The 17170-nt window shown below is 38.3% G+C and overlaps 1 protein-coding gene across 1 annotated transcript; it reads left to right on the plus strand.

The window, feature by feature from the left end:
* The first annotated feature begins 8951 nt into the window (after positions 1–8951).
* Positions 8952–16711, plus strand: LOC146308624 (Golgi phosphoprotein 3-like). The gene is made up of 5 exons (XM_084746625.1): positions 8952–9374; positions 9899–10030; positions 11689–11803; positions 12181–12341; positions 14222–16711. Exons 1-5 carry the CDS (start codon positions 9165–9167, stop codon positions 14483–14485), a joined length of 882 nt encoding a protein of 293 aa, XP_084602751.1. The 5' UTR covers positions 8952–9164; the 3' UTR covers positions 14486–16711.
* The last annotated feature ends 459 nt before the right edge of the window (positions 16712–17170 follow it).

Genomic DNA, 17170 nt, shown 5'->3' on the forward strand with positions numbered 1-17170 from the left:
AAAATGAACGGGGAAGCTAAAATGCCCCACTCATGCGCAGCGCTGCGGTTAATCTGCAGGTCGGCCGGGCCGGGTCAAAAAAAAATTTACATTTTGATTAAAAGCAGATGGATTCCAGGTGGAAGAAGTAGGATGAAGTGCCTCCAAATCCAATACCAAGTAACTCAGGGCCAGAATCGCCGATATCAACACCAATACTGGTCCAAAATCTTATTTTACATAGCTCCTCTTTCATTCAGCTATCACTATATGTCATAATAAACTAGTCAGGGTGTGCACTGCAGTGCAAACATGACACACAGACAACAGCAATGGAGGAGCAAAGAACACCTGCACTACACAACTGAACATTGTTTGCACCGACGGATCCGCTTGATGAAATGCAAACAGTTCTAGGCAGAAGAGAGAAAACATATTTTGGGATTGATCCGCCCACTTCTAGTATGCACATTCATGCACAAGGCACAAGGACAGAACCGCTGTGACATTACTGCATTAATTATTGAGAGGATCTCTACTCATTAAAGCAACTCATCATAGAAAACTCTCATACATCAATACACCACACAATAAAGAAATCACCTGGGAAGCTCGCACTGCTTGACATAATTTAAAACATGATTTAAAGATTAGTAAGGTTGCTTTCAGTCATTTTAAATGTTTCCATGTGTGCTTACACTGCTTGTAGTGGAGTAGAAGTATCAGCAAAATTGTACTTAGATACAGTATTTGAGTAAATGTATTTATTGACTTTCCACCACTGGTTTCTATGCCTTAAACTGGAAACTACTCCATCACTTCTGCTGTGCAAATAAACCAAATGTTCAGTAGGTCAGCTGTGCTGTGGGTTCATCAGCTGTTGCCGGTATATACATGCTAATCAGACGTCTCCTGACTGAAGAGTTTTGGTCCTTTGTCAAGCCAGTCATTTTATCACACTAACAATAGAAGGTTCCTTTTAATGAGTTCGAGTTAATGGATGGCTGCGTGTTGACCTCCTCTGTGCATACTGTAGATGTGTGTGTACGTGCAAATATAAACGTGGTCACATGTGTGTGTTTGTACTGTGAGTCTGTGTGTAGAGTTTCTTACAGCTGGGTTTCAGAACCTCTGGAAGGGTCCCATTGTTCCGGGCTTCCTGCAGAAATCTATGAGGGAGAACAGAGGAAAGGGAGGATCACTTTGGGAGGATCACAAAAATCTTGGGACTTAATAGAAAAAGAACATTTTTCGGTTTGGTTGCAGAATGATGGCTATTAGTTCAATGCAAAACATGGGGTGCTACATACTTGCCCACAAATACATGCACACATATGATGCAGGACTTTCCGAAAAAACTAAATTTAGACTCGTATAAAAACAATCCCCCTCAGTCATGACTTGTGACCCACTAGAAATGTCTATATTTGCAGAGATCCTGCCCTCTGCCTGGGGTTTCTTATTGTTTTGTGGAGGGTGAAACGTTTCTGGGTTTCAGCCTTTAGACAGTAGTGCGTAGCTCCCAGCCAACAGTAGTGCAGGTCATGAGGTCAAGGATCTGTAAAAAACATAGTGACCAACAGTCACACTTCTGTCTCCATTTCTAGAGCTACAGAGAGATACACACACATGCACACAAACAGGCAGAGCAGACTGAGGATCGCTTCGCCTGTATTTGCACAAAGTCTGCATCTGTTTGCATGTTTATTTGTTCTTGTGTTTTAGAACATAATCACGATGAAACAATGAGAAAATAATGTTTTCTTTTTCTGGTTCACTGCTTTGTTCAAACAGCTTGCGAACACCGCTGGGCAGAGCAGGGTGTGCATGGTGTCTTTTTAGAGCTATCTTTGCAAAGAGCAGTGAGAGTGAGGGTTTGACAGCTGAACAATAGGCTGAAACCTTGACATCTCGTGATAAATCTCTGTTAAGTCGACGGAAATGGCCAATCTAGGAGATAATTCTCTGTAGATCAAACACCCTGAGAAACTGCTTTCACATTCTCATTTTACATGAAATACTGATTATAGCCACTTCAAACAAACTGTAGTCAATTAACCTGCAATTTTAATCAAGCTAACTTCAGCTCTAGACTTAGCTTCAATGACTGCGGTATTTAAAAAAAAGTTAAACAAGAGTTGTCCAATAAGTCAAAATGTTTTCTGTATCTGGCTGATTCTGACACAACGACTTCATTCATCCAAACGCACGTGATAAAACACTTCCCTCGTCCATTGACTGATCTGTGTCCCAGATATGGGCCTTTCAATACATGTGTTCATGTGCCGCTGCTGTGGAGTTAACTTACTCTTCGGTCAATTGCATTATATGCTGTGGATGTATTGCCTCATTGTTATGTTTATTATTCATGTCACTGTGAATGGGGCGAAGGCTAAGCACTTCCCGTGATTGTACCGAGCCGGAGCAGATGTTGAAACAGACATTATTTGCAGCTTTCTTTCTTCTAACTCATTATTCTCTGTCTTTCGCTCTCTTTATTGTTTAGCATTCTTACTTTTGGCCGTGACTACGGCACGCAGCTTTATTTAGCCCACCTGGCCTCTAAGCCTGCATGTCCTTGGCTTGCTCCGAGCTTCTGTTTCACACCAGCGAAACAGTATCAGTCGCGGAGAAATTTGCAGATGTGACCTTTTATTCTGCAATTATTTCCACACATTTTGGCCTATTTTCCTATCTTGTTTCTTATTATTGCAACAAGCTGCGAGAAAACCGATAGGATCTTCCTCTACACATGATCCCAAAATTGTGATTCTGCTCTTTCTCAGTCTTCTAGTGTTCACTGGGGCTTTTGAATATCACAAGCTATTAAGTATAATTATATTTTCTCAGCCATTACTCTCCAGTGAGATGTAGTGTAGCGGCCAATTGAGAGATTTTCTAATTCACTTAGTGCGGTGCGATGGTAAGTGACTCCCCCAGTTCCCTCTGCGGGGGTGTCGTCTTTAAAAAGAGTGTGTGCATGTGTGTATGTGAGCGTGTTCTTGTGCATTTATATAGAGGAGGGCACTAAGGGTCAACGCTTTGCCCACTCCAGAGACAGGAAATGGCTCCAATATGGGCCTGAGTGTGGCCTCCTTTAAAGCTCTGGGGAGCGATTTCAACTTCTTGTCAGGACCAGTGCTGCAAGATCAGTGAGAAAAAAAATGTTCTGAGTGAAAAATACAGATGTTTAGCGCGCACCATTTGAAACCATAGGTCTCTGGTAGGCTTCACTGGGACACAAAGGTTTATTAATAGTGTCAGTGGGGTAGCAGATGATAAGCTGATATGTCAAGAAAGATTTACGTCAAGTCTAATATTTACATTTTAAAAGGACGGTGGTTTTTCAATGGATGGATTTCTAACTTCTGCTTATTTTCATGCTTTTTATAAGCATCTAATTGGAATCTACCAACCTCTCTGTCACACTTTATTTGACAGAACACTAATAAGATATAACAAGCCGTACTTTGTCACAAAATCTAGAAATAATATGTTCTTTATTAAACAGTATTAGGGCCTTTATTAGACCCTTATTAGACTTTATTAGAGGGCAATTAGGGATAGATTACAACAGAACTCTACTGTAACATAGTTTGTATTATTTCCACCTGTTATATCCACATTAGACTTAATTAGAGGGTAATTATAACAGAACTGTAGTGTGAACTGAAGTCTATTGTTTCACACTGTTAGGCCCTCACTTTATTAGAGAATAATTAGGGACACATACCCTAATTAGGAACCATATAACTAAATTATGCTGTAATTACATAGCTATTGTCGCTAGAAACTGTGAATGAGTGCAGGTGTTGCAGTAATGTAACATAATGTGATAATTTATGTAGATTTTAAAATGTGTTCATGGAAAAGCAGTTCAGTAAACGTTGTGATGCTGAGGCAGTGCAGCCACGCAGCAGGCTGATACGTGGTTCTGTGATTACAAGGAAGAAAATAAGAGTAATTAAGTTCTTTAAAAGCATACATGCCTTTCATAAGTGTGTGACATAAATTAAAGTGAAATCAGATATCTGCTATTTTAGACACACCCTCTTTGGCTGGTCCCAATTGACAATTTAATTAGGGTATAGTTGTGCTTGTTTAATGTCAAATAAAGAACATTATTTTGTCTAACTTAATACAAAGTACAGCTTGTTATGTTTTATTAGTGTACTGTAAAATAAAGTGCGACCACTCTTTCTACACATGATTACATCAGTTTGACATCTGTGCACACACAGAGACAGATTTAGATTTATTTGACCTTTTCCAGGCCCAATGCTTCTGCATCTTGTCATCTTGGACCGTGTGCAAATATGCTACCTAGATGGTCAGAGACCATCGGACGGCTGTCTTGGCTGTGATGGTAGCAGAGATGGGTGTTTACACAGAGCATATTTCCAACCGTCTGGGGAATAATCTCTCTGTGGAATTTTTAAGGCCACACTTCTGTGCTCCTTAACGTCAGAAGAGAAGACAATGTTTGTTCCTTGTAGCCTGATTGTGAATTGTTATGACTTTCCTGGCAAAGTTTATCAAGGATGAACAAAGCAGAGATTATTTAATCAGTCTGTGTGAAGCAAGCGGTGAGTTCATATTCATAATATGTGAAATTCAGGAAGGAGAAATTATCTTTGTTCACCAGTGGTCAAATATAACTAAGTACATTTACTCAAATACTGTGCTTCAGTACTTCTATTTTTGCCACTTGATACTTCTACTCTAGTACAGTTTGGAGGGAAACATTTTTATTTAACTACATTTACAGTTGTATTTGCAAGGTATATTTATAAGTAACTTTACAAATAAAGAATTAACATAATCAGTGGTGGAAAGAGTCCTGAAAATCTGTATTCAAGTACAAGTACTGCTACATTACTAAAATATTACTCGATTATATTACTCGATTTTAAGTAAAAGTACTGGTGTTAGAAATTTACATAAGTACAAAGTATTTGTTGCAAAAACCAAAAAAGAGTATGAGTTACTTGTAACTGTTGATGTCCCCATCACCTCTCCAAACTAGGGTTGCAAATTTCCTGAACCAATAGTTGAAAACGTTAATAAATGATTAATCAGTAATAATTGATAAGATACACAACACGGTTTGTCATCATTTTCAATTTTTTTTTTTTTTAGATTTTTTGTCATTGTTAACAAAAATTTAATTTTCTGTATTAAACAAATGTCTCCGCCAGACAAAACAACGTCAAATGAAGCACAGTTATTGATTAAATATCAGTGAATACATTTTTAATTGTTTGAATTCTTAATGGCTGGTTGCTTTCTTTTGAGCTTGAACGTATTTTTCTCTGATGCCATGTACGAGGAAATTTCTTTAAGCCGCATGGAAACGGGGGGAGGATCTGCATTTTTTCATAACTAAGAAAAACATCTATTACCAGCAACCATGACCGGTTTGATAAAGCATACCTTGTTTCTTTTGGCAGGAGGGATATCAGATATGTCGCCTGAACAGGGGATCTGAAACCCAGCACTCTCTTTAAGAATCTCTCATATTCTAAGTTATAGGCTTTATAATTATTCCACCTTTATTTATAGATGATTGCTTAATCTTTACCTCACTAATGATTATCCACAAGGATTAACAGCTTCATTTTTGTTTTCTGTTTGACTGTGTCTCCTTGAAATGAATGCATTCACAGCTTGATTGAATATCCTGGGTTTATGATGACGAGCTTTGTGGTGCTTATCCAGAATTTAATCTAAAACAGCCCGACTAATTGAACTCGCGTCACTTCCCCTGAGCAGAGGTGTGTCACAGATTGTTTGCCTTACTCATTACCATTCAGAAACCCTGACGATAACAGTGATACCATGCTTAAAGAAAACAGAAACTTTACACAGCCACCCTCTGAAAACATTTATCCAATTTAAACTGTCATAACGTGATTATCAATCTCCTTAAAATATTTCTTTGTTTAAGCCTTGGGAGGCCTTGAATCCAGTCAGCTTTGTTTAATTTCTCACAGGTGGTTGCTCTGTACAAAAATCATCCAGCGACCATGTGTGTGAATTGATTTATTTTTAGGGGAAATCACAACAATAACTAGTGTTTTCATGATTCCCCAGTGTACACTACAGTCTTCTTGTGTGCAAATGGCTCACAGCTGGTGGGGTTTGAGCGCCTGGTACGTGACACAACTGACCATACAAGGACGGCTACGTCTCCCCAGGCAAGTGTGGGACTCCTCCTCACTGACAGATTGAAAGCAGGCTCAACACTCACATCAGCAAAAAAATCTTCAAAAGCAGGATCTTATGAATGAAACACATTGTTGTGACGCATAACTATCAAATATTAAATTGATGTTTTATGTAAGCCCTATAAAGTTATAATGGAGGGGGCATCTTCTGTTGCAGCGTTGCTCCATCAAAGGGCAATTTTGTGCAGAACGCCATGCCACATTTGTGTATAAAAACCTTTTTGAAGGGAAACTAGGCCACAACTTCAGAATGTGTGCCCTTCAATGAGAGGGAAGAAGAAGATCAGAATAACTTGACCGAATGAAAGGACATATAAGTCATGGATTGATCCTGTGCTTGATTTGATTTTCAGTTAATTAAAGTGGCTACAAGGAACTTTCATCTTGTGTTGATTTTGGAGGCCCCTGTGGACAAAAGCGGTAGTGTTTCCACCGCAATAACCACAAAATATAACATCGAAAATAAAATTATCTAAAGAAAAATCTCTTCCTTCCTCTTTTTAACTGCCTAATGTACTTCTCACTGTAATTTCGCCAGGGAAAATGTAAACACAAGCTTGTTTAATCTGATTTCAAGGAGAATGCGACACGGTGGCAAGCATTAAAGGGACAGTTCGCCCAAAAAGGAAAATTCAGTCATCAGCCTCATGCCAACTGAAGGTCGGGTTTAGTTTTTTTAGTCCACAAAACATTGCTGAAGTTTAACAGGAAACCAGCTGAAGTGAATGGTGACCAGTTTTCAAATGTAAAAAAGCAATCCAGCCCTGCATTCATACTGTAGGTTTTGGTTCACGCCTACCACTTCTCCTGTCCGCCCTTCCTTCATGATCAGCCCTGCCTGATAAAGCAACGTGGGGAAAATGAGGACAGGTCTGAAGCGGAGGAGGTGGAAGGGGAGTGAGGTCAAGTGGAGGACGTTTGGGAGTTCAGTCACTACGTCATCATCAACAAATGGACCTCTGCCAATAACAAAGTGGTCCTATAATAACTTACATGCAGCAGCTCAGACCCACAGCATGCAGCTTCACAGCTGGAGATTTAACACTACATTAAATAACATTACAAGTTGGGAAAAACCACCAATGTGATGTAGAGTGATGGATGAACATGAGTTGGTATTTCCCTCTGTTGAGTATATTTGAAATCTGTCTTGGATCTGGAAAATGATTTAATCTAAATTTATTCTCAGTGGCATCTTCATGGAGAGGATGATCCTGCACATCTTAAGTTTAAACAATTAGCAGCATCAGTTTACAGGTACAGATGAGTTTTATAAAGAGAGGAAGAAAACCAGCAGACTACTCATCTAATTTCTACACACAGCCTGCCACCTTGTGCTGACAGTCTATACTGCAACGTGTATTTAGTGGCTTGTTTGAATAATAGAACCTGTTCGTGCTGTACATGTTTTATTTTTCTGTTTATAAAGCTGATATATAAATGGAAGTATATTTAATATGCTATATGTCTTTTTAGGCAAATTAATTGCTATCAAAAATGGTTGTATGGAGGTGAGGATTCTGTAACTATAACTGTAACTGCTGTAAGAGGATACTTTATATTTGAGGCACTGGATTATTCACATATTATCATAGGTGTATTATTAACATGATATAAATAATTAAAGTTTTAAATATCACAATTACTGTAATTATCAGTACATTGCAACACCCTATTTTGCAATACCATGTCATTATTTTGAGATACTAACTAATAATTATGTAGGCTACAGAAGAAAATTGCTGGTAGGCCATAAAAATAAAAATAAATCAGTATCATGTTATTCTTATGAATATTGAACTATTGTTACAATACGATATTTCCCATGTAATTACAGTATAACATCACATTATGGAGAGAAACCTTTCTTGTTATAACCATATATATTTTTATCTTATTATAATTGTGATTTTTTTTTAGGTTAAACACGATACCATTTATTATTACATTGTTACACGTGACATTATAATGATATAGTTATCACGTTCTAACAAAATAAGTTATTACCTTTTATTGCATAGCTTTGTTTAATACTTGATTCTGATTGGTCAATCACAGCATTCTAAGGTCTGTTATTTCTGTATAGCAGACTGTTGCTATGGACATGATCATAGCCTAAAATGACTTTGAAGTTAATATTTAGTGTCAAATAATTTATTTTTTGACACACAACCATGTAACAAGCACGGTATTGTACACTGAGCAGGTCACTATTGTGAAATAAACCTCTTCAGGATTGTACAATGTACAATGTTTCCTAATATTACATGAAAACCTATATTGTGATAACAAAATGTTTCATGTTATGTAAGGGAACATTGTACATTATAACAACACCGATAGTATAACAATAAAAGTTTCTTGTATTAACATTTTAAGTATGTATGTATTGTCATAACGTGAAAATATGTTATTATATTATTTATATTATAAATGAAAAACATTTTGTTCTAACCATAAACTTCTCCCATTATAGCGTGATGTTGAGCCTTTTTCTTTTTTTGGTGTGGCAGCAACATGTTGTTGTAATTTTGAGATATTAACTCATTATTTCCAGAAAGTCGGGCGAAATAATGATTTACGTGATCTTTTTTTCATCAAATTGGCGGAAACGGCCTTCCACACAATGCAGCGCACTGTTTGATCTACAGACGTGTTACACTTTCAGATTTACAGTATTTCTGATGGCACGTGAAGGCAACAGGCGAGATGCGTTCACTGCTCTGTTCAGCTCACGTTCGACGTCACTGCCACTGCCACCATGTTGGATCAGGAAGTGGGCAGAGTCGGAGCAGGAATCCCGAGCCGAGCTTAACGTAAACGGCCGTCTTTATTCGATCGGTCAACCGTTTCGCCGCTCTCACCTTTACAAACATCCAGGTTTTACATGCTGCGTGGCTTTCTGGCTGGTCGAGGTAGGCGCTTCTCTTCGGATCTGATCGTTTCGCAGCACCAGCTATGGCCGCTCTCGCGCACAGAACTTCGGGCCTCGTCCAGCGGAGGACCGAGGCCATCCGCAGCGCCGCCGCCGACAAGGAGAAGGAGTCCGGCGGGGAGGAGGACGAGGCGCGCCGCGGGGACGAGGACGACGACGACAAGGGGGACTCGAAGGAAACCAGGCTTACACTGATGGAGGAAGTGTTGCTCCTGGGCCTCAAGGACCGAGAGGTGTGGGGGGCTGTTTTTAATCCGTCAGCTAGCTGGGCTAGTTTATCCAACATTAGCTAACACAGTGTTTACGTTGCATCAACAAAGTTAGCTAACGTAGTTTTATTCTTAACGTTAGCCCATGTTTGTTAGATGTGTTTGGCCACTGGACAGCTGGGAGTTAACAGGTTTAAAACATATTTTACGTTAAACTGGTTAGCAAATATATGTCGAGCAGCTTGTAGTTAACGTATTTATCTAACGTTAGCTAGCTAAGTATTAATATTTTTAAGAGCCGCACTTTGTTGCTCGTAAACTGTTTTCTGAATGACAGCACTAATCCTACGTTAATAACCTGCGTAATGTTAGCAGGCGTAGCTTAACGTTACCTGAGCAGTTAATACCTGACAAATTTCCAGCAACCTGGACGTCAACTACTGCACTTCACATAGTACATATTCATACAAACACGTCAGCTGTGTTAACAAGCGCTACTGCACCTTTGCTGATTTTTCTCCTCCTCCTTCTCCTCCTCCTCCTGTCAGGGTTACACGTCTTTCTGGAACGACTGTATTTCTTCCGGGCTCCGCGGGTGTATGCTGGTCGAACTGGCCCTCAGAGGGAGGCTACAGTTGGAGGCCTGCGGTGTGAGGAGGAAAAGCCTGCTCTCAAGGAAGGTGAGGACTAGCTACATGCTGATGTGGTCGGAGGAGAAAGAATCACCATCGTGTGTCCTGTGTACCCTGCCAAAATGTTCTAACATGGTACTAAATAGCCTCCAGTCTGTCACTTAATCAATTATTAAATTAATCACCAACTATTTAGAAAATTGATTATTCAGTTTGAGTAATAAAACGAAAATCAAAGTTCAATGTTTTCATCTTCTTAGATGTGAATATTTTTTGGCTTCTTTCCTCTCTCCTCCTCCATTGAGTTGTTGGCAAAACAAGACATGTGAGGATGTCATCTTAGGCTTTCGAAAATACTTATTGACATTTTTCACCATTTTCTGACTTTTTAAAACAAACAACTATTATTGAGAATGTAATCGACCAGTTAATCAACTATGAAAATAATTTTTAGTTGCAGCCCTACTTCAGTTTTATGTCTGTGAACAGAAGGATGCATTTCTTTTGTAGGGATATGGACTAGTTTCTTGCCATGAAATTCATCCTTTTACTAAACTTGTTGTTGCCAAATATTGTATGAGGCTCGGGCAATAAAAACATTAGTGATATGTAGGCATGTAACAGTACATCTAATAGCACAAAATCACAATTTAAAAAAATGTGTCAATTCCATATTGTATTGTAATAAAACAATTAACCACATAGGTTAATTGTTTTACTGTATTTTATAAAAGGACTGCTCCACTGTTTTTGTTTTGCCATTGTACATACTAGGGGTGTCACAATATACCAATACTGACGATAACCATGATTTTTAGAAAATGAAAATTGGTATCATGATAATAGTACATGTATGGTAATATTGGGTAACTAATTCAGCACCTCCTAAAGAAACTGCATGCTCTGAAATAATTTTCATTTCTTTACGTTTTCGCTTTGTCTTGTTCCCAACCCCCCACTACCAGTAAGTGTTTTTGCATACTTTTGTACAATTATGGTTACAGACTGTCTCTCCGCCTCCTTACACCCTTACACTGAGTGTAATTCATTTAAAAAAAAGAGAAAAATGCACAATAAACAAAGTTAAAGAGTAATTTACATGCATTTTTCACACGATCTTTAGATATTACGATAATATTGTTAGCATGCATTCTTTCAGCCATGATTATCCTGTAGTATAGCAAAAATCTGATATTGTGACAACCCTATAATTCAAGCATTCTTTTCCAAAGACAATTCATGCCAGTTTTTTCCATATGCTTAGGTCATGACTGGCTTAAGTGCAAATAGCCATGAAAGCACATAAAAAAAGCCCTGGTATCTCAGTCCTTAATACAAAACAGAGACAGCATGGAGCGAGAAAAGGAGTGCAGATGTTGAGGCAGCTGTCCAAAAAAGGACAAGTTTTTGGGTTTTTATTACGTTACGCTACGTTATTATTACCTGTGTGCTTTGATAAACACAGCGGTTAAATTCAGAGTAAGGTGGTTAAATTAAAAACAGTGGTTAAATTCAACCTTTTTTCCCCTGGTTATTAAAAATTCTCAATAATTATCACTATTGATTGAAATGAAATATTTTATGGGGAAAAACCTTTCAGCTTTATTGCCCAGCCCCATACTGTATGAGACTCCTGTTCACACAGGATGTGAGTCTAGAGGTTAACAATCAACCTTGTTCAAATATGTGTCCTTTTGTTTGCCCAGGTAATCTGCAAGTCAGATGCCCCGACGGGAGATGTGCTACTTGATGAGGCATTGAAGCACATAAAAGAAACCCAGCCCCCAGAGACTGTCCAGAGCTGGATAGAGCTGCTCAGTGGTGAGATAAGCCCGTCTGAGTTTGCTAACCAAAGTTTGTTAATCTACTAGTTGTTTTACCTGTTGGACGTGTGGGTGACATTTTCATTTTCATAGCTTGTGCTGTTTTTGCTCTTGAGTTGTCCATATATTTTGAATAAAGTCTCAGTAACAATTTATGTTACGTCACTTGATACTAGTTTACAAAGAAGTATTCATTAATAACGTCATAGTTTGTGGCTACTGACAATAAGAACATTAGAACAAATTTAAATAAGTGTTAAAATGCCCAATGTGAGCTGCGTAAATCTTTTTTTAACATTTAAATTTTTAAAATTATATCAACTGTGTATGAATGTGTGTTTAACATCCTAAAATCGATCTCATGTTATGCATTAGGAGAGACCTGGAATCCCCTGAAGCTGCACTATCAGCTGAGAAATGTTCGAGAACGTCTGGCAAAAAACCTGGTAGAGAAAGGAGTCCTCACCACAGAGAAACAGAACTTCCTGCTTTTTGACATGACCACACATCCGCTCACCAACAGTATCATTAAACAGGTGAGGTTTGGGGATGTTCGGTGTTACTTTGTGTGGTGTGATGAACTGGATTTAAGCTTTGAAGGTCATTGAACTGAAATAGCTCAAGTAAGTGTTCTAAGACTGTTGCTGAGAAATAAAAACTTTATGATACAAGCAATATTTTTTATGCTCACTCTGCAAGCGTGGACATTCAGCTTTTATAAGAGTCAGGGTAAAAAGTCACAGTCTCAGCTTAATCGTCTGTGAGTTTGACCTGCACTTGCACAGGAACAATTTGTTAGAATTCAACTGAAATTGAAGTGCACGTGTTTACTACCACACCCATATCTGCTCTGTAAATCACATATCCTGTGGTTTCTTCTGAGAAACACCCCAAAAGGGAAAAAAAAAATATTTTATATATTTTTGATTCATGATAGAATCCCATGTCTTTACATTAACCTGCCAGAAAGCCTGTAGTTCTCCATCTGCATATACGTTTTCAAACAGCTAAATAAACTATTTCATTTTTAAACTGTGTCTGCAGGGATGACGTATTAGCATCAATTTGGTTCCCACCACAAATCCCCATTGGGCTATAAATGAACTACACCACAATCATATGACATCAGCATCACCACCATTAGGCGACTAGTGTTGAACATGATGCCATTTAATGTCCTGTTTGTAGGTTTGAAAGCTAATGAGTTAGCTGATGAATATTAAATAGCATATAAACTGACCTGCAAATACTACTTCAGTCTGTTTAGATGTATTACTCTGGAATACGACTGCTAATAAAACATTGGCTGTCCATGGATTCTAAGCTACAGTGCACATTTGTTTATTTTGCTTCCTGGGGATCAGCCTGCCAGCTGAAACAGACACCAACATGCCCCTCCAGCCACTGATAGAAGAGGGAATATGTTCCTTTTTAATAATAATAAAATTTGAAATGATTTTGGCACCCCAAAACGAGACGACTAAATGTGATTTCAGTTAGACTTTAAAGTGGCACTGCTCTTTAATGAGCAGCAGTCGGTGCTCAGTGGATCATAATAGCATTTTCTTGCAGCAGTGGTTCTCAAAATGTGGGCTGCCACCCACTGGTGAGCTGTGAAGGTCCTGCCAGTGAGAGGTCATGAAAATAAATAAATAAAAGATTTGGAAATTTCAATTTTATAAGTTTCAAATTACCATTAAAATATTATAATTCATAAAAAGTAATTCCAGCTAATAAAACAAAGCCATGGGATGTAAATGTATGTGGTATTATTTATTTATATGACCTAGTTTATCAGGTGTTGCTCCAAACCTGGTGACCTTTCACCTTAATAACAGAACGTATCATATATCCTGTCATTGGTATTAGTCTAATGTGTTGATCAGAATTGTGATTAAAGCTTTGAGTGGCCGCATTAGATTTGTAGGTTTCAAATTGGGCCGTGGCATCTTAAAGTTTGGGAATGGCTGTCTTACAGTATATATTACAGTATTAAAGCTAATGTGGATCTATTTAGATGTCTTCATTCCATTATATATTTTAATCATGTTAGTTAGCTACCATAATTAAGACATTTTGCATAATTAGGTTAGCATAAAGACTGGTAGCGGCATTACTTAACACGTTATATAGAACTATGCTCTAGATATAATGTATTAATTAGTGAGTTTTAGAGTTGTCATTGGATAGAGCCAGGCTAGCTGCTGCTTCTACTCTTTATGCTAAGCTTAGCTAATCATCTCCTGGCTATAGCTTCATATCTAATAGACATATGAGAACGCAAATTAGTCTGTTTGCCAAAATGTTGAAATATTCCTTTAATGTTGTATCTATTCTAATTTAATGTGCATAGTGTGTGATGTACATATGATACATATAATGCCTATAAAACACATTGTAATGTTATTGCCCACAGCGCCTCGTCAAGAAGGTCCAGGACTCCGTTTTGGAGAAGTGGGTCAACGATCCCCACCGCATGGACAAACGGATCCTGGCCCTGATCCTTCTGGCTCACTCATCCGACGTTCTCGAGAATGCCTTCGCCCCACTCCAAGACGACCAGTACGACCTGGGCATGAAGAGAGTCCACACTCTGCTAGAGCTGGAGCCGGAGAAAGAGAGCGCCAAGCCCAACGCCAATGAACTAATGTGGGCTGTGGTGGCCGCGTTTACTAAATGAAAAACACCTGACTGGTTGGACTGGAAGATCTGGCTATGGTCTGTGTTATTTAATTGGTTGAAGGACTTCACTTAATGAGACGGACTTCACTTTAATGAGACAATCTATTTTTTGGTTGGGGAGCCTGTTTGTACATCTATTCCGGATGACATTTTGGTGGTAGTCCATATTAACCCAGTGCAATTGATTGGTGGTGGGCTTCACCAAGTAACATTTGGTTGGTCGGAATGGTCTCAAAATGAAATATGACTGGCTGCTTTGACAGAGAGGTAAATTTTCTGCCACTGCTAGGCTGGATATACTTGTAAACATCAACACTACAAACAGATGGGTTTCTGTTAATGTTAGATGACATCAAAGAACAAAAGCAGGTGGCAGCAGTAGTCATGGTGAATATGAAGATTTTGACTGGGGCCAAGTTTCCCTCTTCGCTAAGGAAACATCATCTCTCCGTTACTACAAGATCTCGCCAGACTCGCGTCCTGGTCTCGCCTGCATACTCTCCCACATGCTTTATGCAAGGATAAAGAATAGCAAGTCACTGCTATTGATGCTCTTTGCACTCACGCAGGTCTCCTGCTTCCACATATTCATTCCCACTTGTGTGGGAGCACACGCTTAAGGTTACTGTTAGAATAGACTACCTGAATGTTTTACCGATTCACTCTGTCTCCTCATTAAGTTTTCTCCTTTCCTCTTCATTACATTTTGAGGAGGAAAGAGAGGACACAAATAAATGCTTGAGCTCAGTCGCTGCATCATTAAGAGGGAGCCGGGTAATTTGGCCCTCGTAGTCTCGTCTCTGACCTAAATGAAGAATTAAACATTGAGTCTAGCAAAACTCTTTATATTTTTAGTTTGCTGTTTTTGCAAAGAGTCCATTCTGTTGTTAATAGAATGAGACTAGTCTTCCATTTCTATTTATGTTGCTAATCGATGCTTGGAGTAGCCTGCCATTTATCAACTACTTTGCACAGTCAGTAGCCCTGTAGGTAGGTAGGTATTTATAGAGATTTGTCTTTTTTTGGTTGAGTAACGCATTTGTGAAAATGAGATTGAAAGTTATAAACCTTAGCAACCACGGTTTAAAAAAAAAAAATCTCACTTATTTTGTCTACAGCTATAATACTTAATCATTCCTCTGGACATATTTAAAAAAAAAAGCTTCTGCTTCATGTTTTTAAGCGCGCATTGAAATGTAAAGATGCAGGAAAAAGCGAACAGCGGTCAAATCGGTTCTCATACAAATGGGCTGGAAAATGTTAGCCTAACAGGCTACTTTCAGTTCAGAAATCGCAAAAATAATGGTCGATTCACCCAAATAAAAGTTTTCTTGTTTAACACTAGTCAAGCAGTTAGTTTTCGTTTTATTTAGCTCTTGCTCTCTGGATGGGAATTCCTTTCATGATGCTCATGAGCAGTAAAAAAACAAACTCAGAAGCAACCTGTTTTTCTGGAGTTTCTTGTGATGAACCCACAAGCTTTATTATAAATGTTTTTCCATGGAGTTACTTGCATCAAAAGAGATCGTACATGAAAACTGTTGACAGCATGTACTGTGGATTCACTGTACCAACAGAGGTAAGTGAGAGTTTATTTGTAATTTGGGTGAACCGACCCTTTAAGTTGCAATATAATGTATCTCTCAGTTTGTATGTCATGTCTTAATTAGATGTTATTTCTATCTGATGATGATGTTGTATTATTTCATACATGCGGATGGTGGGAGGGTTACTTGGGCCCCAGATGAATCCTTGTAAAAGACTGAAACTGTTGAACAACATGCAATCCATTGAAACTAACTCCAAACACGCTTTACTGCAGGTCTGGAAAAACCTTCTGTTTCAATATAAAATCATGATTGTAAACATCATTCTGGTCTGACGAGTGTGATCTGTGTATGAACTTACATCACCTATTGTTTCATGGCATACTTATAGTTCTGTCTTTTTATTTTTTTCCTACCTACAAAATACCAATAGGTATGATGAAGTGTTGATGAGATCCGTTTACAGCAAAGAGACCATGCATGCTATTGGTGGAGGGGCTGGGGTACTTGTGGATGTAGCTTCAGAGAAAAAGGCTTGTATGTAATTATTAGTCATTTTATGTGTACGATCTAATGGAATTCAATGAAAGGGATCTTCTCTCCTATCCTGTATAATTCTGTATGCTTTTGTATTACCACACAAAATAAAGTAAGGATCCTTTAAGTGCCTGAATTTAGCACTGTTTTGCTGTTGTCGTCTTTATTCCATATATATTCACTCGTGGATTTATTTTATCTGTGTTTGGTGTTGTTTTCATCTAGTCAACTTCCTAAATAGCTCCATAAATGTATTATACAAATAAGATCAGGTGATGTAATTTTATTGAGCACTGAATAATTTAAAAGTACATATAACTGATTATATGAAAATATGATGTAAACTAAATATGTTTAGCTTTGGGCTGTTATTCAGACAAAACAAGCTGTGTGAGGACATTAACTTGGGCTCTGGAAAATTCTGACGGCTTTTGTTCACTGAAGAAACAACAGATTAAAGGATTATGCTTATTTGCTTTCTTGCCAAGAGTGAGATGAGAAGATTGATACCACCCTCATGTCTTTGTGAGGAACATGAAACTAAAGCCAGCTGCTGGTTAGCTTAGCTTACAACAAAGACTTGAAATGTGGAAACAACT

This window comes from Lutjanus erythropterus, chromosome 20, assembly GCF_056507025.1.
Source record: "Lutjanus erythropterus isolate fLutEry1 chromosome 20, fLutEry1.hap2, whole genome shotgun sequence".
NCBI lineage: Eukaryota > Metazoa > Chordata > Actinopteri > Lutjaniformes > Lutjanidae > Lutjanus > Lutjanus erythropterus.

What these genes read in the sequence shown, in the direction of transcription:
- LOC146308624 (XM_084746625.1), top strand. Translation starts at nt 9,165, where the DNA reads ATGGCCGCTCTCGCGCACAGAACTTCGGGCCTCGTCCAGCGGAGGACC. An exon ending in TGGGCCTCAAGGACCGAGAG is followed by an intron (nt 9,375 to 9,898) that starts GTGTGGGGGGCT and finishes TCCTCCTGTCAG; the next exon opens with GGTTACACGTCTTTCTGGAA. An exon ending in CCAACAGTATCATTAAACAG is followed by an intron (nt 12,342 to 14,221) that starts GTGAGGTTTGGG and finishes TATTGCCCACAG; the next exon opens with CGCCTCGTCAAGAAGGTCCA.